This window comes from Haliotis rufescens, unplaced genomic scaffold (assembly GCF_023055435.1).
Source record: "Haliotis rufescens isolate VD_foot unplaced genomic scaffold, xgHalRufe1.0.p SCAF_3, whole genome shotgun sequence".
In the NCBI taxonomy this organism is placed as follows: domain Eukaryota; kingdom Metazoa; phylum Mollusca; class Gastropoda; order Lepetellida; family Haliotidae; genus Haliotis; species Haliotis rufescens.
This window is the reverse complement of record NW_025964001.1, coordinates 38,750,177-38,770,702: the sequence shown is the minus strand read 5'-3', so window position 1 is coordinate 38,770,702 and position 20,526 is coordinate 38,750,177. Positions and strand designations below refer to the sequence as shown.

Below are 20,526 nucleotides of genomic sequence, written 5' to 3'. Positions count from 1 at the left end.
TAGTTTGAGCTGAGGAGATTTTGGGAGTCAAGTACTGAGATATCTGCTAAAAAACAGTGCAAAAACACTTAATCCGACCTGGAGGCCAAACGAAGCAATTTCGCTACATTGGATGTGTAGAGATTTTGTTTGGCATCTGATTCCGGATCTGTTCAGGAATTTTGGATGTCTTTGGAGCTTTCGTGGCGGAGTTATGAGCTGTTGAAATTGCGATTTTTAAAGTTGTTTTGAGTTGTCTGCCCTTAGTCTTTGAGTCTAGAGTCTTGGGATTTTTGTGGTATCTGCTTCAGGATCTAAGGTATCTTTGTGGAAATTTTGAAGAGATTCTGAGCAGTAGTTTTGGAGTTAGGATTGGAACAAAAAACGCCGGAATAATAATAATAATAAAGAATAATAATAATAAATATAGCTGCAAGCAGCGATGTCGGGCTCCCGCTTGGTAAGAATTGTGGAAGCGGATCCTGTTCTATTCATAGATGTACTTTTGTAAAATTGCACTTTGGTTATACAGAGTACTAAAAACCATTGAAACTGAGTTCTTAATAAAACTAATTGATTACCATTAAGGCATTTTCTCCTGTTGTTATATAAAAGCATTCGGATATGCGGAAGGATATGTGCTATACTGTGCACGACTATAATATGATCTTGATTATCAATAGGATATTTCACCTGTCCGTTTTGACCAAGTAAACAACATTTTGGCCCTGTACCTGTTAAGTATGGAAGATATCAGCATGCAGAGGTGTTGGTGACTTGTTATTGTAATATGCAGGAAATGGATCTTGTAATTTGACCCGTGCTCAGGGATGAGATGGCTTGGGACATTATCTAGCAGTAACAACACATGTCGGTCACCTCTTGTCATCTCCTTGTTGAAGCAATTCAACCAATCAGCTAAGAAAACCCCAAGTCTTCCAAGCGTTTGTGATCAAAGTTTAAAAGAAGATTAGCTGTAAACACAATGGAGATCAATGCACTGAAGTAGGTTGAGAAAGGGACTGGTTTCTAAACCATAATGATATGGGTAAATAATACTCCTTAAAGTTGGCATTATATCTGGGATCTTTCAGGAAAAAATGGAATTATCAAAAATGAACAGGTTCGTATTATTAAAAGGTAATTTGATAGTGCGAAAATCCGTTCCAAGGAAAATAAGGCATTTTATAAAAAGAAAACCAAACATGTTGTACAACTATCCTTTTAGACAGGGAGCAACTGAACGGATCTAGTGTACAAGTACGGCAAACTGTGCACTTTCCACTGGCAGAATGTATTACAAACAGCGTGAAGAGAATCTATACAGAAACAGACTATAGAAGTCGCTACTATTGAAATGAAGTGAACATATAAATGGTCTGTTATTACTTGAAATTGTGGTAATACAATTAAGACAAGTACCAGTAAATTAAACGGAGAGTTCAGCGATATTAAATCACAAACGTACAAAATGCGTGCTTTCTGCTAGCAGAGACTACTGAAAACAGCGTGAAGAAAATCAATAAAGAAACAGACTATAGAAATCGCTGCTATCGAACATGAAGATAAGTACCAGTAAATTAAACGGAGAGTTCAGCGATATTAAATCACAAACGTACAAAATGCGTGCTTTCTGCTAGCAGAGACTACTGAAAACAGCGTGAAGAAAATCCATAAAGAAACAGACTATAGAAATCGCTGCTATCCAAATATGAAGTCAACATATAACCCGTCGGTTACTATAGTTGGAAGTTGCGGTAATACAATTATGACAAGTACTAGTAAATTAAACGGAGAGTTCAGCGATATTAAATCACAAACGTACAAAATGCGTGCTTTCTGCTAGCAGAGACTACTGAAAACAGCTTGAAGAAAATCCATAATGAAACAGACTATAGAAATCGCTACCGTCAAAACATGAAGTGAACCTATCTGTTGTAGTAAGAAAATTATGACAAGTACGTTTAAAAGATAGTACATTAATCGGAGAGTTCAGCGATATCAAACTTTCAATCACAAACCTACCGTAAATCCCAGAGTCTGAACAGCATTTATGAAGGAGGCAACACTTCGGGCGGGATGTAGGTCATGTTTTGACTGAAGCACCCCACACGCGGCTCTCGGACGACCCCGCTATAGCTGTCTCACCATACCAATACCGTGCACGTGGATCACGTTCCAATATGCAACCGACCGACCGACCGACCCAGCCGCATCGGACTGAGGTACGCTGGCACGCTGTGAGGCCAATACACATGTATGCGCAGTTCTTTGCTTAAGTCTGTTGACAATGTGTATTGTGAATTCGCGCCAATTGATGCAGATATGAGCTTTCACATAACAAATCACACAATGTCGTTATTTACTCCAAGCTACACTGTTTTCTATGCAGAACCGTTGAACATTCGAGCGCAAACGTAAATCTATTTCTATAGTCCGTTTCTGCTTGCGTTATCCATCAGCTGTATAAACACTGTACCTCATTGACCCTGGTAACTGATTTCTGTAGTCCACAGCCGAAAACTATACACAAAGCTCACGTACTGCAGACTGTAGTTTGGTATATAAATAAACCTATACCACTGGTCTATCGACAATCATGTAGCGTATAGCGCAAAGAGGACACAGTATTGCTGTCGATTGAAGTGCAGTGAACGGGACTTATTTGTGATTCTATGGCTGCTTCTTTCAGTGTCTTTTATTTTAAAAAATGTTTGAAGCGTTCGTAAAGCACCCATGTCATCCCCACTAAATGACATTTCCAGAACATGTGAAATAAGAGTTTGATGTATGTAGGATTTGTGATTTGTGACTGCATTTTAATATCGAATTGCACATGTAAATACTAAAGATTGCCTAGTTTGCCAGTTATAGAATGATCTGGTTAGGAGCAAGATGCTGAAAGATGTTGTTATACATAAATTATGCATCATTTCTCTCCCCGTCGTCTTATTTCCTATGTCGCTACAATTGGTCGTGGTAGCAGACATCCCCACTCAATATACATATACCAAATCTGGTCGAAATCGGACGAGTAGTTTCGGAGTTACAGGTATTTAGAGTTCAGCTACGGGTATTTAGAGTTGTGCTATTTGGCAAGTTTATGGACCTGGGCCAAAGAGTGCCATTTTCAACACTCTGTAGCTCCGTTGTCCGTTCAGCTACAGACAAACGGTTTAGTGTTCGGGAATCGCCAGGACAAGGGCTATCAGGTCAACATATCACATACGTATACTTTTTGTGAAGTTGTTAGTATGGTACTTGGAGCCAAAGTCTGGAGAGTTTGGAAGCTTTTGAGCTGGTAGTTTGAGCTGAGGAGATTTGGGGAGTCAAGTACTGAGAAATCTGCTAAAAAACAGTGCCAAAACACTTAATCCGATCTGGAGGCCAAACGAAGCAATTTCGCTACATTGGATGTGTAGAGATTTTGTTTGGCATCTGATTCCGGATCTGTTCAGGAATTTTGGAAGTCTTTGGAGCTTTCGTGGCGGAGTTATGAGCTGTTGAAATTGCGATTTTTAAAGTTGTTTTGAGTTATCTGCCCTTAGTCTTTGAGTCTAGAGTCTTGAGATTTTTGTGGTATCTGCTTCAGGATCTAAGCTATCTTTGTGGAAATTTTGAAGAGATTCTGAGCAGTAGTTTTGGAGGTAGGATTGGAACAAAAATCGGCGGAATAATAATAAATAATAATAATAATAATAATAAATCGAACAATTACAATAGGGCTCTTGCCTTGTAGGCAGGGAGCCCTAATAAGAATTCCTTATTTTTGCGATTTTGGCACTTTTGACCCCGGGATCGGGTAGCTGGACTAAAACCATTTTAAAAAATTTAAGGTCACCAAGGTCACGGGGTCAAGGTCATTTAGGTGGTCCGTAAAACGAAAATGTACTTTATTTGGTGAGCTCTCACGCGACTGTTATTGCATGTATGGTGGAAGTGATTAGTAATTATGCATTACCCCGACCAGTTCTAGCATATGTATAGGTGAATTTTGATGATATGCATGTCCGCCGTCCGTCCGCGCGTCTGTCCACCAAAACTCTGTTTTGTCATTTTCTCACGAACTATCTAACTTACAAAGCTGAAACTTTGCAGACATCTTCCTATGGTCTGTATATAACAGTTCTGTGAATATCAATGCATTCCGTTGTCAAGTTTGGTTTCCATGGCAACCTGACGACAAAAAACTTAAATCCAAGATGGCGGCCAAACGGCTGGAAATATCCATTTTTAGGCCTGGATCGAAAATGATCGCTATCTTATGACGGTGTCACATGCAAAATATGGAGGTTATTGGAGCAATTTTGGCGGAGATATATGCTGTTTTGTGCCGTTTTTATCACTTTTGGCATTTTCACGGTCTTTAATCCAATATGGACGCTAAATGACGCAACTTTTGACAAACAGCTAAGAACATGAAATGTTCAGCGTCTCATGCTGGTGCATTGTGGTAATTTGTAGCACTTTCTATCAAGAACTTTAGCAGCTACGTAGTTTGCAAAGTAAAAATATGAGAGGCTAGCAAAATCCAATATGGCCGCCACATCACGTGACTTTTGACATAAGAGCAAGAAGAGATCTTGTTCAGCAACCAAAGCAAGACTCAACAGAAGTTCTTCAAATGCCTTACCTAATAAGTTTCCAATGCCAGAGCTAGCTAAAGATGTCCTCTCAAAAGTTTAAAAATAACTTTGAGCCGGATGTTGGAGTCAATATGGCGGCCATTGAAGACATATCTGAGGATATTTTCTTTGAAGTTGTTAGTATGGTACTTGGAGCCAAAGTCTGGAGAGTTTGGAAGCTTTTGAGCTGGTAGTTTGAGCTGAGGAGATTTGGGGAGTCAAGTACTGAGAAATCTGCTAAAAAACAGTGCCAAAACACTTAATCCGATCTGGAGGCCAAACGAAGCAATTTCGCTACATTGGATGTGTAGAGATTTTGTTTGGCATCTGATTCCGGATCTGTTCAGGAATTTTGGAAGTCTTTGGAGCTTTCGTGGCGGAGTTATGAGCTGTTGAAATTGCGATTTTTAAAGTTGTTTTGAGTTATCTGCCCTTAGTCTTTGAGTCTAGAGTCTTGAGATTTTTGTGGTATCTGCTTCAGGATCTAAGCTATCTTTGTGGAAATTTTGAAGAGATTCTGAGCAGTAGTTTTGGAGGTAGGATTGGAACAAAAATCGGCGGAATAATAATAAATAATAATAATAATAATAATAAATCGAACAATTACAATAGGGCTCTTGCCTTGTAGGCAGGGAGCCCTAATAAATCGAACAATTACAATAGGGCTCTTGCCTTGTAGGCAGGGAGCCCTAATAAGAAATCGTTATTTTTGCGATTTTGGCACTTTTGACCCCGGGATCGGGTAGCTGGACTAAAACCATTTTAAAAAATTCAAGGTCACCAAGGTCACGGGGTCAAGGTCATTTAGGTGGTCCGTAAAACGAAAATGTACTTTTTTTGGCGAGCTCTCACGCGACTGTTATTGCATGTATGGTGGAAGTGATTAGTAATTATGCATTACCCCGACCAGTTCTAGCATATGTATAGGTACATTTTGATGATATGCATGTCCGCCGTCCGTCCGCGCGTCTGTCCACCAAAACTCTGTTTTGTCATTTTCTCACGAACTATCTAACTTACAAAGCTGAAACTTTGCAAACATCTTCCCATGGTCTGTATCTAATAGTGCTGTGAATATCACTGCATTCCGTTGTCAAGTTTGGTTTCCATGGCAACCTGACGAAGAAAATCTTAAATCCAAGATGGCGGCCAAACGGCTGGAAATATCGATTTTGACGGCTGGATCGAAAATGATCGGTATCTTATGACGGTGTCACATGCAAAATAGGGTAGCTATTGGAGCAATTTTGGCGGAGATATATGCTGTTTTGTGCCGTTTTTATCACTTTTGGCATTTTCACGGCCTTTAATCCAATATGGACGCCAAATGACGCAACTTTTGACAAACAGCTAAGAACATGAAATGTTCAGCGTCTCATGCTTGTGCATTGTGGTTATTTGTAGCACTTTCTATCAAGAACTTTAGCAGCTAGGTAGTTTGCAAAGTAAAAATATGAGAGGCTAGCAAAATCCAATATGGCCGCCACATCACGTGACTTTTGACATAAGAGCAAGAAGAGATCTTGTTCAGCAACCAAAGCAAGACTCAACAGAAGTTGTTCAAATGCCTTACCTGATAAGTTTCCAATGTCAGAGCTTGCTAAAGATGTCCTCTCAAAGGTTTGAAAATAACTTTGAGCCGGAAGTCGGAGTCAATATGGCGGCCATTGTAGACATATCTGAGGATTTTTTCTTTGAAGTTGTTAGTATGGTACTTGGAGCCAAAGTGTGGAGAGTTTGGAAGCTTTTGAGCTGGTAGTTTGAGCTGAGGAGATTTTGGGAGTCAAGTACTGAGATATCTGCTAAAAAACAGTGCAAAAACACTTAATCCGACCTGGAGGCCAAACGAAGCAATTTCGCTACATTGGATGTGTAGAGATTTTGTTTGGCATCTGATTCCGGATCTGTTCAGGAATTTTGGATGTCTTTGGAGCTTTCGTGGCGGAGTTATGAGCTGTTGAAATTGCGATTTTTAAAGTTGTTTTGAGTTGTCTGCCCTTAGTCTTTGAGTCTAGAGTCTTGGGATTTTTGTGGTATCTGCTTCAGGATCTAAGGTATCTTTGTGGAAATTTTGAAGAGATTCTGAGCAGTAGTTTTGGAGTTAGGATTGGAACAAAAAACGCCGGAATAATAATAATAATAAAGAATAATAATAATAATAAATCGAACAATTACAATAGGGCTCTTGCCTTGTAGGCAGGGAGCCCTAATAAATCGAACAATTACAATAGGGCTCTTGCCTTGTAGGCAGGGAGCCCTAATAAGAAATCGTTATTTTTGCGATTTTGGCACTTTTGACCCCGGGATCGGGTAGCTGGACTAAAACCATTTAAAAAAATTCAAGGTCACCAAGGTCACGGGGTCAAGGTCATTTAGGTGGTCCGTAAAACGAAAATGTACTTTTTTTGGCGAGCTCTCACGCGGCCGTTATTGCATGTATGGTGGAAGTGATTAGTAATTATGCATTACCCCGACCAGTTCTAGCATATGTATAGGTGAATTTTGATGATATGCATGTCCGCCGTCTGTCCGCGCGTCTGTCCACCAAAACTCTGTTTTGTCATTTTCTCACGAACTATCTAACTTACAAAGCTGAAACTTTGCAGACATCTTCCTATGGTCTGTATATAATAGTTCTGTGAATATCAATGCATTCCGTTGTCAAATTTGGTTTCCATGGCAACCTGACGACAAAAAACTTAAATCCAAGATGGCGGCCAAACGGCTGGAAATATCCATTTTTAGGCCTGGATCGAAAATGATCGCTATCTTATGACGGTGTCACATGCAAAATATGGAGGTTATTGGAGCAATTTTGGCGGAGATATATGCTGTTTTGTGCCGTTTTTATCACTTTTGGCATTTTCACGGTCTTTAATCCAATATGGACGCCAAATGATGCAACTTTTGACAAACAGCTAAGAACAGGAAATGTTCAGCGTCTGATGCTGGTGCATTGTGGTCATTTGTAGCACTTTCTATCAAGAACTTTAGCAGCTACGTAGTTTGCAAAGTAAAAATATGAGAGGCTAGCAAAATCCAATATGGCCGCCACATCACGTGACTTTTGACATAAGAGCAAGAAGAGATCTTGTTCAGCAACCAAAGCAAGACTCAACAGAAGTTGTTTAAATGCCTTACCTGATAAGTTTCCAATGCCAGAGCTAGCTAAAGATGTCCTCTCAAAAGTTTAAAAATAACTTTGAGCCGGAAGTCGGAGTCAATATGGCGGCCATTGAAGACATATCTGAGGATTTTTTCTTTGAATTTGTTAGTATGGTACTTGGAGCCAAAGTCTGGAGAGTTTGGAAGCTTTTGAGCTGGTAGTTTGAGCTGAGCAGATTTTGGGAGTCAAGTACTGAGAAATCTGCTAAAAAACAGTGCAAAAACACTTAATCCGATCTGGAGGCCAAACGAAGCAATTTCGCTACATTGGATGTGTAGAGATTTTGTTTGGCATCTGATTCCGGATCTGTTCAGGAATTTTGGAAGTCTTTGGAGCTTTCGTGGCGGAGTTATGAGCTGTTGAAATTGCGATTTTTAAAGTTGTTTTGAGTTATCTGCCCTTAGTCTTTGAGTCTAGAGTCTTGAGATTTTTGTGGTATCTGCTTCAGGATCTAAGGTATCTTTGTGGAAATTTTGAAGACATTCTGAGCAGTAGTTTTGGAGTTAGGATTGGAACAAAAAACGCCGGAATAATAATAATAATAAAGAATAATAATAATAATAAATCGAACAATTACAATAGGGCTCTTGCCTTGTAGGCAGGGAGCCCTAATAAGAAATCGTTATTTTTGCGATTTTGGCACTTTTGACCCCGGGATCGGGTAGCTGGACTAAAACCATTTAAAAAAATTCAAGGTCACCAAGGTCACGGGGTCAAGGTCATTTAGGTGGTCCGTAAAACGAAAATGTACTTTTTTTGGCGAGCTCTCACGCGGCCGTTATTGCATGTATGGTGGAAGTGATTAGTAATTATGCATTACCCCGACCAGTTCTAGCATATGTATAGGTGAATTTTGATGATATGCATGTCCGCCGTCTGTCCGCGCGTCTGTCCACCAAAACTCTGTTTTGTCATTTTCTCACGAACTATCTAACTTACAAAGCTGAAACTTTGCAGACATCTTCCTATGGTCTGTATATAATAGTTCTGTGAATATCAATGCATTCCGTTGTCAAATTTGGTTTCCATGGCAACCTGACGACAAAAAACTTAAATCCAAGATGGCGGCCAAACGGCTGGAAATATCCATTTTTAGGCCTGGATCGAAAATGATCGCTATCTTATGACGGTGTCACATGCAAAATATGGAGGTTATTGGAGCAATTTTGGCGGAGATATATGCTGTTTTGTGCCGTTTTTATCACTTTTGGCATTTTCACGGTCTTTAATCCAATATGGACGCCAAATGATGCAACTTTTGACAAACAGCTAAGAACAGGAAATGTTCAGCGTCTGATGCTGGTGCATTGTGGTCATTTGTAGCACTTTCTATCAAGAACTTTAGCAGCTACGTAGTTTGCAAAGTAAAAATATGAGAGGCTAGCAAAATCCAATATGGCCGCCACATCACGTGACTTTTGACATAAGAGCAAGAAGAGATCTTGTTCAGCAACCAAAGCAAGACTCAACAGAAGTTGTTTAAATGCCTTACCTGATAAGTTTCCAATGCCAGAGCTAGCTAAAGATGTCCTCTCAAAAGTTTAAAAATAACTTTGAGCCGGAAGTCGGAGTCAATATGGCGGCCATTGAAGACATATCTGAGGATTTTTTCTTTGAATTTGTTAGTATGGTACTTGGAGCCAAAGTCTGGAGAGTTTGGAAGCTTTTGAGCTGGTAGTTTGAGCTGAGCAGATTTTGGGAGTCAAGTACTGAGAAATCTGCTAAAAAACAGTGCAAAAACACTTAATCCGATCTGGAGGCCAAACGAAGCAATTTCGCTACATTGGATGTGTAGAGATTTTGTTTGGCATCTGATTCCGGATCTGTTCAGGAATTTTGGAAGTCTTTGGAGCTTTCGTGGCGGAGTTATGAGCTGTTGAAATTGCGATTTTTAAAGTTGTTTTGAGTTATCTGCCCTTAGTCTTTGAGTCTAGAGTCTTGAGATTTTTGTGGTATCTGCTTCAGGATCTAAGGTATCTTTGTGGAAATTTTGAAGACATTCTGAGCAGTAGTTTTGGAGTTAGGATTGGAACAAAAAACGCCGGAATAATAATAATAATAAAGAATAATAATAATAATAAATCGAACAATTACAATAGGGCTCTTGCCTTGTAGGCAGGGAGCCCTAATAAGAAATCGTTATTTTTGCGATTTTGGCACTTTTGACCCCGGGATCGGGTAGCTGGACTAAAACCATTTAAAAAAATTCAAGGTCACCAAGGTCACGGGGTCAAGGTCATTTAGGTGGTCCGTAAAACGAAAATGTACTTTTTTTGGCGAGCTCTCACGCGGCCGTTATTGCATGTATGGTGGAAGTGATTAGTAATTATGCATTACCCCGACCAGTTCTAGCATATGTATAGGTGAATTTTGATGATATGCATGTCCGCCGTCTGTCCGCGCGTCTGTCCACCAAAACTCTGTTTTGTCATTTTCTCACGAACTATCTAACTTACAAAGCTGAAACTTTGCAGACATCTTCCTATGGTCTGTATATAATAGTTCTGTGAATATCAATGCATTCCGTTGTCAAATTTGGTTTCCATGGCAACCTGACGACAAAAAACTTAAATCCAAGATGGCGGCCAAACGGCTGGAAATATCCATTTTTAGGCCTGGATCGAAAATGATCGCTATCTTATGACGGTGTCACATGCAAAATATGGAGGTTATTGGAGCAATTTTGGCGGAGATATATGCTGTTTTGTGCCGTTTTTATCACTTTTGGCATTTTCACGGTCTTTAATCCAATATGGACGCCAAATGATGCAACTTTTGACAAACAGCTAAGAACAGGAAATGTTCAGCGTCTGATGCTGGTGCATTGTGGTCATTTGTAGCACTTTCTATCAAGAACTTTAGCAGCTACGTAGTTTGCAAAGTAAAAATATGAGAGGCTAGCAAAATCCAATATGGCCGCCACATCACGTGACTTTTGACATAAGAGCAAGAAGAGATCTTGTTCAGCAACCAAAGCAAGACTCAACAGAAGTTGTTTAAATGCCTTACCTGATAAGTTTCCAATGCCAGAGCTAGCTAAAGATGTCCTCTCAAAAGTTTAAAAATAACTTTGAGCCGGAAGTCGGAGTCAATATGGCGGCCATTGAAGACATATCTGAGGATTTTTTCTTTGAATTTGTTAGTATGGTACTTGGAGCCAAAGTCTGGAGAGTTTGGAAGCTTTTGAGCTGGTAGTTTGAGCTGAGCAGATTTTGGGAGTCAAGTACTGAGAAATCTGCTAAAAAACAGTGCAAAAACACTTAATCCGATCTGGAGGCCAAACGAAGCAATTTCGCTACATTGGATGTGTAGAGATTTTGTTTGGCATCTGATTCCGGATCTGTTCAGGAATTTTGGAAGTCTTTGGAGCTTTCGTGGCGGAGTTATGAGCTGTTGAAATTGCGATTTTTAAAGTTGTTTTGAGTTATCTGCCCTTAGTCTTTGAGTCTAGAGTCTTGAGATTTTTGTGGTATCTGCTTCAGGATCTAAGGTATCTTTGTGGAAATTTTGAAGACATTCTGAGCAGTAGTTTTGGAGTTAGGATTGGAACAAAAAACGCCGGAATAATAATAATAATAAAGAATAATAATAATAATAAATCGAACAATTACAATAGGGCTCTTGCCTTGTAGGCAGGGAGCCCTAATAATCCTTATGTTGACCAGATGTGCAATTAGGATCCAAGATTTTGAAAAAATTGGGTGCATGCTACACCCAAGTCATGAAGTGAACAAAGCTGGTTATAGGCCGACATGTGAGGTGTCTGAAATCAGTCGGTTATAAAATACTATCAAAAACACATCTTATGGGACTGTATAACTGTGCAATAAATGCTAATCATTAAAAGACCATGTTACACATTGACAGGACTGTGATACATCTAGACTTGATCAGAGGCCGATATTTAACCAAGTCTGCAACAAATGTCAGTAAAAATCCCCAATTGGAAATACACATTTTTCAACTCATAATATTCAACAATGTTATCATGGATATGACATTGAAGAGAGGACTTGTTTACTGTCAAAAGAACCAGTGATGTAGATGCTTTTTAACTTACTTTCATGTCATTGAATTGAATGCCATATTAAAACACAGTTTCAGAAGATATGATTTAAAAAAAAATATAAATTTGAACACAATAACGATTTCCCACCAATTTGCCTACCAAGGGCACTTAGTTTGCAAACCTAAATAAATCCCTGAAGTACTCAAGACATGGCTGAGAGAGAGAGAGAGTTGACAGCAGTAAACATGGTAAAGAATGAAAATCAAGGCACTGGCACATGACATCACATGAAATGAGTGAGTGAGTGAGTGAGACAGAGTGAATCGTTGAGTGAGGAGGTGATTGAGTTTGGTTTTACGCCGCTTTTAGCAATATTCCAGAAATAGCACGGTGAGCTTCACACATTGTACCCACATATCACATACAACATACAAGGTGCAAGATTTGTTTTTTGACAATATTTCACCTGAGTCCTATCACAGCAAAGCACAATATAGTTTCCTCATAATCTCAGATGGGAACTGATTATTAATTCACGGACCTGTATACAATTACAATACTTTGTGATCATAAAACATCTAAATATAAGCAAGTGAGTGAAAGAAATATTTCCATATTAAGATTTATAAAAACATAGGCCATGATATGAATGAATGTTGCTTTACGCCTAGGCCATGGAACGTTGAAGAGACGATGCTAATCTCATTATACACCTGTGGTTATGTTCCAATCAAATGGGGCAGAAATGTGTGGACATGGTGGACTGTGTGATAAACATCTTGACCTGTACACTTTGCTTGGCACTAAACGTGTAAAAAACATAATCAAAAAGTTGTATACACCGTACATGTTATATACAGCTACAGTATTAACCAATTAGGATCTGATAGTGTTGTCGCTATCAACTGCACAGACACTAGTTCTTGTGATTGTGAAAACCATTCTCACTCTTTGCAGCATTTGACAATAGCACCAGTTTCCATCTTCTGTCCAATGCCGTGTACAACGAAGACTAGGTGAGCTATATCTGGCGGCTTGTCCTCCATCATGGCTTCGTAACGGTAGCCTCTGTGCAACTGGCTTCCAGCTGAAAGAAATGAATGTGGACATTTAATAGTCTAGCTGTAGCTTAGCAGGCTGATCAAAATAGAATGTGTGTTACAATAAGGCAGTTCCTTCAAATTATTAATGTCTAATATATTCTAAAATTTATATTACTTATCCTCCATTACATATTACATTCCCTTCTATATCCTGCAAAAACACATCTTCCCGAGTCAAGAGAGTTAACTGACTTTAAAAGTCCAGTTTCCACCCTTGCCGAACTAGGCTGGAATTCCTGGGATTGATTGTAGCGCCACCAGTGGCTGTTACGAGTTATGCCCCTTCTATGCCTCTCCTATGAACCAATCAGATTCCACCTCTCGTATTACTTGCATTTGTTTCAAACAAAAAGGCAGCGTCAAGACAAGACGATCTGATCGACAATCAAGATCAATATTGTGATAAAACGGGTCTTACATCGCGAAGTGCATCAAATCATGTGAGCACCTTGATTAAAAACTTGAAAAGATTTTGAAAAATATCTGTTGACAACGAGCTGGCGGTGCACATGCTTTGTAAATCCTGCAATCAATTGAAATCTCCATGACAGTTTACGAACCAGATTTCGATTTTGGTTTGCGCTTTTTAATCGGACTAAGCATGGACTCGTTAGTCCAGACAAAATGTAACTCCATAATACCAGCCTAGTTCGGCAAGGGTGGAAACTTTTATAGTAGGTTAACTCCCTCGGGAAGATGGCAAAAACATGACTGATAATGTCATCCCTTGAGAAAAACTTGTTCCTGAACAAAGTTGAAACCGCCTGCCGGAATACAGTCTGCCCTCAGCATCCAGCTATCACACACGTAACTCTTCCGTTGTGGGGGATAAGTTAAAAAATCTAAGAACTAAGAAATCAAGTTATACACGTAAGGAAGAGAATTTATGGATGTCAACTTCTTTGTTATGGGGAACACAATGTTTCGGAGTACAGTAGAACACGGATATAGCGAAAAAACGGATACAACGAACTGTTAAACAATCCCCGATTTATCTCCCATATAATATCATATAAAATTTACGTATATAACCAACTCTCTATAGCAAACTAATGGATACAGCGAACTGATATCTGATCACCGACAAGCCCATCTACCACCAACTAGTGATGTGTATAGCGAACTAAGAAATCTCACTCAGTGTCAATTGTCACTAACAATTGGCTGTAGCGGTGAATCAACACAATCGTGGTGAATCAACACAATCGTGGTGAATCAACACAATCAGTGGTGACGGATCAACCTTGTTCAACTTAAATGAATGTTATGAATGTTATGAATGTTATGAACTGTTATGAACTGTTATCAATTGAATGCTATGAAGTGACCACTGCTAATACAAGTCAATGCTGCAATTACGTGTCTTTTGTGTGTTTTGTTTTATCCAAGATGGCGGACGTTTCCGAGCGAAAACGTATATAACGAACAACGGATATAACGAACGATTTTTCTAGTCCCTTGTAGTTCGTTATATCTGTTTTTACTGTATATACTTACTCTTTCAACAGGTGAAATCAATGCTTACATTTTTGCCAGCCAAGAGACTTGGTTACTTGTCTCATGAGTTTGGAGGAAGCAGATTCACTGAACAGATAGATCTCATTCGGAGCATTCCAGTCCACGTGAAAGTCTTGGAACTTCAAATTATGAATAACTGAAAGGAAATGAAAAAGTAAAAAATAAGTGGAATGACAAAAAAGTGAAGGAAATTTTGAAGATGTTTAGTTGTCATGGCGATGGTGTAGTAAAGACCGTTTTGATTGATACAAAGTGTTTGTGGAGTTTGAGTCAATCGGAGTTGTCAACAAGTGAGTATAATGCTTGGTGGAGATACAACACTAATAAAGAGTAACTTATAGGTGAAATATTTCACAAGTCAGTGACTTATATCATGTAATACAGCGAGTGAACTATTCAAAAGAAGTTAAAGAACACCTGATTCTTTTATGTTGCCATAGTCATGCCATGGTGTTCATTAACTTCTTTTGAGTAGTATATGTATATATACTGTAAATCGTGAAATAACTGCGTCTCCAAAAGAATCCGACCTCTGGCCACTAGCCAAAAATGCGACTCAATTTGAATGCGACACCCCCTCCTCTCAAACATCAGTGGATTATTAGCTCAAGAAAATGTCCTCTGTCAGGTTTACAGAAGAACATTAATCCAACCTTACATTAATCCAATCACACAACAAATAGCATCGCTTATTAGCACTGAGCAGAGTACTTCCGCTAAAACAATACATGTGTGCTGGCTTGTGTCGGCCTTTGACGCAGTCGCAAAGAACAAAGGTGCTGTGTTACGTGGGTGGCTTCTGTCTGGACTTGCAGGTGTGATCAGTGATGACAGAAGTGAGTAGAACCCCAGCAGTGACAATTCACAGGTTGTAATTAGTGTTTGAATGTCATTGTTTATATACTTGTTACAAGTGCTGCTCAATAAACAGTGATGTGGAATAGATAGTTGTTTGTTTTCAGCGTAGTCTAAGTTGGTATTTCTGCTATCCAAAATGTCTTATTGTTGATATAAATGAGATGTTTAATAATGCGAGCAAAGACCACTCGCATTTTTTGCATTTATTTCACGCTCGCGTCAATTTCAAGATTTACAGTATTCAGTCAGGAAACATTCTTCATGTTTTAAATGCCTAATACACAGCTAGACATGCTAAGAAGTTTGCAAGAAATACAATTATAAGCTGTTCATGATTTTTTTTGTTCATTATTTTTGCCACATTCAGCAAAACTACAGCCATATCATGGGTGTCTACTCATGGGTGAGGTGAGGTGAGGTGAGGTGAGGTGAGGTGAGGTGAAATGAGTTTAATGTTGCATACAAGATTGAACTTGCATGCACGTGTGTGTGTGTGTGTGGCTGCTTGTACAAGTCCTGACTGATGCTGATTTTATAGTTCTAGCCCACTGAGTGAGTTCATTCATAAGTTAAAATTTATTGTTGCGTCCGTAAAATTAAACTCATCAATTTACTCACTCAGTGGGCTAGCACTACAAAATCAGCATTAGTCCGGATAAGTACTGAGGTACCATGCCACAGTTTTAATATGAATACCCCACTCAAAACAGTCTACTGACTACAAGCCAACAAGTTCTTGCTTTAGCCCCTTAATGCCGAGCACCAGGCAGGGTAACAACAAGTACCATCTTTAACGTCTCTAGTGATTGAGCATGAGCCAGGAAAACCAGAGGTTGATATCAGGAGCAATATTCCACACGCTTGGGTTACGTTGACACAATTCTAAACAATGTCACCATGGGGACAATAACTTGAGATAGTTAACTCTCAAAGAATGTGTGAGTATAAGCATGGTGACTATGGTGTAATGCTGTTTATCAAAATATTCGAGCATGATCACATGGAGGTCAAAGAAAATAGGCTCCACACTTCATTATATGGGAATCTGGGTCTTGGCCAATGAGAGGTTGCCAAACATACTAAATGTCCCTGAATGGGAAACATAAAGATTTCAAACTGGTTCAGTTTCTAGGCAATGAGAGCCAACAGGTTGCTAAACATACTAAATGTCCCTGAATGGTTTGAAACTGGTTCAGTTTCTGGGCAATTGACCTATTGTCATCCAAAATGTCATAAAGATTATTTTTTCAAATTTGGTAATGATAAAGAAGAATGTCCTTATAAAAGATAAAAATCTTGAAAATGCCTCAACGACAATTGTCCCCCGAAAAAGCACTGTACAGCCATGTCACCTGGTCTCGGTCCCTTTTGTGGCACAGCGGGTACCTCGTCCAACCTCCGGTTGGCAAAGTTGGCCATGTGCTCTGTCTCTATCTGCAGTGCATACACCTCCTCCATAGGCTGCCAGGAGCCATCATAGTACCAGGTTCCCCTCATGATTTCAGAAACGTCACCTGACAAGAAGAATCAATGTCATTCAGAGTTGCAAAGTGTGTGTTTGTTTAATGCTGTACTCAGCAATATTACAGCTATATAATATCAGTCTGTAAACAATTGTAAACCAAGTTATTAGCATCATTCTTATTTCTTTTAGGGAGGTAGCATTTGAGCTGAGCAAGTTGTTGATCGATGTTACAGCTGTATCATAACAGTCTGTGCAAAATGCCGAGCCTGGACCAGACACAATCCAGTGATTGATGACATCCTGAGAAAAAGACCCCTGCAATGTAGCATGCCAGGCGACACATTGTAACCACCCATTCTTAATCTGAGTATCATTGTGCTGAATCTAGGCGTAGATTTAACAACAAATTTAAATGTAGCCATCAGGGCTAACTCCTCTTAAAAGCCAGTGACACTTCTCCAAACTAACTGGTCCACAACCAAATGATGAAGGCTTCCATTTGCCTCATTTTGCGGCAATTTATTAGTTGTCATTCTCCCAAAATGATGAACATATATCTTTCTTTGAGTTAACCAATCCAACATCATCTCCCGAAGCTTTTCTCATCGAAATTAGATGATTCACAATTTTCATACACAGAGAGGGGAAACATTTTGATCAGACAGACCATCTACTTTACGTTTCAGCCAACACTTCGTAATATTAACTGTCACAAGCCAACAGTTACATCGACGCCTGTCAGAGCATATTTCCATTCACCAATGGGATGAAGCACAATTTATCCTTTTGTACCCTAGTTATACTGCTTCTGCACTGTGCAGGACATTTGTTTGCTGTTTAAAGCCGTACTCAGCAATATTCCAGATATATGACAGCATGTTGTGTTGCACAGGGTGCAGGCTAAATTGGCACCTCAGCAAAACTCCACCGATTTCTCTGTCGAAAACGGCACGGCATTTGGCAAAACCGGCACCTCTATTTTTTAGAACATTAAGAATGATTTATGTAGTAGTATATATGATTTATTTATATGTCATTTGATGTATTTACATTGTAAGATGAGTAGAGGCTAATTTCTAATGTAAACTTGTTGTAACATTTCACAATTATTGGTGTTTGCAAGTAACCGTGTAAGTTTAATTTCATTTATTTTACCAAAATAAAAAAAATAAGGCACCGTTTTCATAAATAAGGCAATAGGAGCCGTTTTCGCCAGGTGCCGTTTTGCTGAGGTGCCGTTTTAGCTATAGTGAGTGAGTTGGGTTTAACGCTGCTTTTAACCTTATTCCAGTTATATCACAGCGTGTCAGCTTTTTGTGGGAGAAAAGCCCGAAGTGATGCAAGTCTCAGACGTTTACCACTTCGGTGAAAACCAATAGCACGGGTATGGTGCTGACAAACCTAGAAACATAATTGGGGAGAACAGGGATTCGAACCCACAATCATAGGTTTCTTGCGTGCCCAAGGGACGCAACTCTGCACAGCGAATTACAAACATAACTATCACAAAAGCATGTTATCAAGATTTTAACCATGCCATAAATAAAACACAACAGGTTAATTGTTTTGAAGTATGCATACCTGTCCAGTAAATCGGATGGCATTTCTTGTTCTCAACTTCAACATCATACAGCCCTCCTCTCACAAGGATTCTCTCATTAACATCAATATCACCATCAGAATCACAAGCAAGCGCTCTGTAGCGACACTCGATTCTCAGCGAGTCGTACCCAATAAATGCCCTCCATCTCTTTTCACCCTCATTCTTGTAGAACCATCTAATCTCTTCAGGACGGAGTTCGTCTACAAATTCTTTTTGGGGAAATAAATACTTTTTATGACTAGGTGAATCGGTGAATGGGGATCGCGTTCCACTACTGTCTAGGTCAAAGTCTTCATCGTCTGACAAATTTGAGCGTTCTTGCAAAAATGAATCGAGCGAATACATCCTCTCTGTCATTGACGAGGAAGCAGCGCTCGAGGAAGAACTTCCTCGTGGCGTCTTTATAGTAAAATCTGCAGGCGAGGGGAACTCCATTGATACTCATTTCACGGACAACATATCTGACTAAGCAATAACGCCGTTTGCGTTAAGTTACTTTAACACATCATCGTAAATGGACACTAAATCGATGTCATTAGCCATGGTTTACAGCTGTTCTTTGACCTGGCAGGTGACAGCTGAAAGTAAAGCTATCAAAGCTACCGCATTTCGTAGCCACGCCAACAGATACATAAATTGACTTCATTTGGCTTCAACTTGTATATTTCATCTTGTTTTATTACAGAATATGCAATTATTAAACTGATGTTATATGTGCGAGGGACATTTGTCATAGCTCAAATGTATGTTTTACTAAAACGTGGCTGGTATGGTGCATGTTTAGAGTTGCCTCCCATTCCGTAGCTCCTTCCCAGCGCGTGACACCTTCGTTATACCGCATAGATAGCTTCGCGAACGGGCTATCGCTGTGAGGAGCCTGTTGCTTCAATCACAGTAAAATCGTCCAGCTTGTTTTCTCATGCAACATGTTATTGGGTTGTATCATGTGAACATAGAGGGTCACACACTGTAAGCTGACAGCGGAACCCGAGGTATGTCCTACAATTTTCATAATGTATCTACATTTATATCATAAGGGCGGATCCAGGGGTGGGCTATTATGGGCAAGTGTCTTTAGCTCACCTGAACATCATCGCCTGAAATGTCCGACCACTTATAACGTTCATGTTCTCCACAATTCTGTAACAATAACTTGGTTTATGCATACACCTCCGAAAGTCAATTCACATTTCTCTCAAACAAAAAAAATTCTCAGAGTCTTATCCAAATAATCGTTCTTATTTTCTATCATAGGGTAGCCTTCTTCATTTCTGCTAAGCATACTCAGCTACAGTAAATCCAGTACACTGGCCACATTCATCACAGGATACATCGTATTAGTACTTGCATTAGTAGTCATTTTCACTTTGTTGATGTGTTGTTTTTTGCTCGGTGACATTTTGCGGAAGTGGTGTTTTAGTTATATTCGTTTTCTTGAGGTGAAACAAATTCATAAATGGTATGAAGTTAATTGCTCACAAGCACAAGTACAACCTGTGTCACTTTAAGCTCTATCCTAGATTATCCTGACTAAGCTGACATGATCCATCGGACAGAGCATCTGCTCAGAGAGGGGAAGGTCAATGGAAGGTCCCTGACTGTACCAGAATCCGTTAAAAGATGCTACTTCCTGTTACCCTACAGTTGTATAAGGTGCCACAATTCGATGTGTGTATGATCATGGGTCTGAATTCCGGTTCACCCCAATTATCAATTTTGATCATGTTTCTAGGTCTGTCGCCACCATACCCGTGAGTTTCACCAAAGAGGTAAATGTCTGAGACCTGCATCACTTCTGGCTTTGCTCCCAAATTATGCTGACATGCTGTGATGTAACTGAATTACTGTTCAAAGCAGCGTTAAACCCAGCTCATACACTCATATGCGCAGTATCAGTTGATCAGAGTGCTAATTATTTCATTGATATTTCTGTTGCAGCTGTGAATTGCTCTTGACATCAAGAAAGTGATTAAGGTGACAGCAATTCCAAATTCATCATGTGGCCCATCGTGATGGGATTTATGCGGACATATGCTGTGTACATCACATGGCCAGTCGCTGCTGTCATCGGTTATGTCGGATATAACCTGGAAGGTTATGTGAGAGGGGACAAACAGACCCCTTGGAAAGAAAAGGGCATTAAGGAAGAGAGAATTGAAAGAATCATCAGAGAAGACATTGGCAAAGATGCAGCTGATGT

General features: G+C 39.6%; 1 protein-coding gene across 1 annotated transcript in view; it reads right to left on the bottom strand.

The window, feature by feature from the left end:
* The window catches only part of LOC124118361 (phospholipase DDHD1-like), a 164,086-nt gene extending 145,007 nt beyond the window's left edge, over window positions 1–19,079 (bottom strand). The window contains exons 1-4 of the mRNA XM_048402942.1: window positions 18,305–19,079; window positions 16,611–16,772; window positions 14,408–14,536; window positions 12,728–12,866 (exon numbers count right to left, since the gene is read on the bottom strand). Of these exons, the coding sequence (XP_048258899.1) occupies window positions 12,728–12,866; window positions 14,408–14,536; window positions 16,611–16,772; window positions 18,305–18,761 (887 nt within the window). The 5' untranslated portion in view covers window positions 18,762–19,079. The remainder of the gene's footprint in view (window positions 1–12,727; window positions 12,867–14,407; window positions 14,537–16,610; window positions 16,773–18,304) is intronic.
* Between the last annotated feature and the right edge of the window lie 1,447 nt (window positions 19,080–20,526).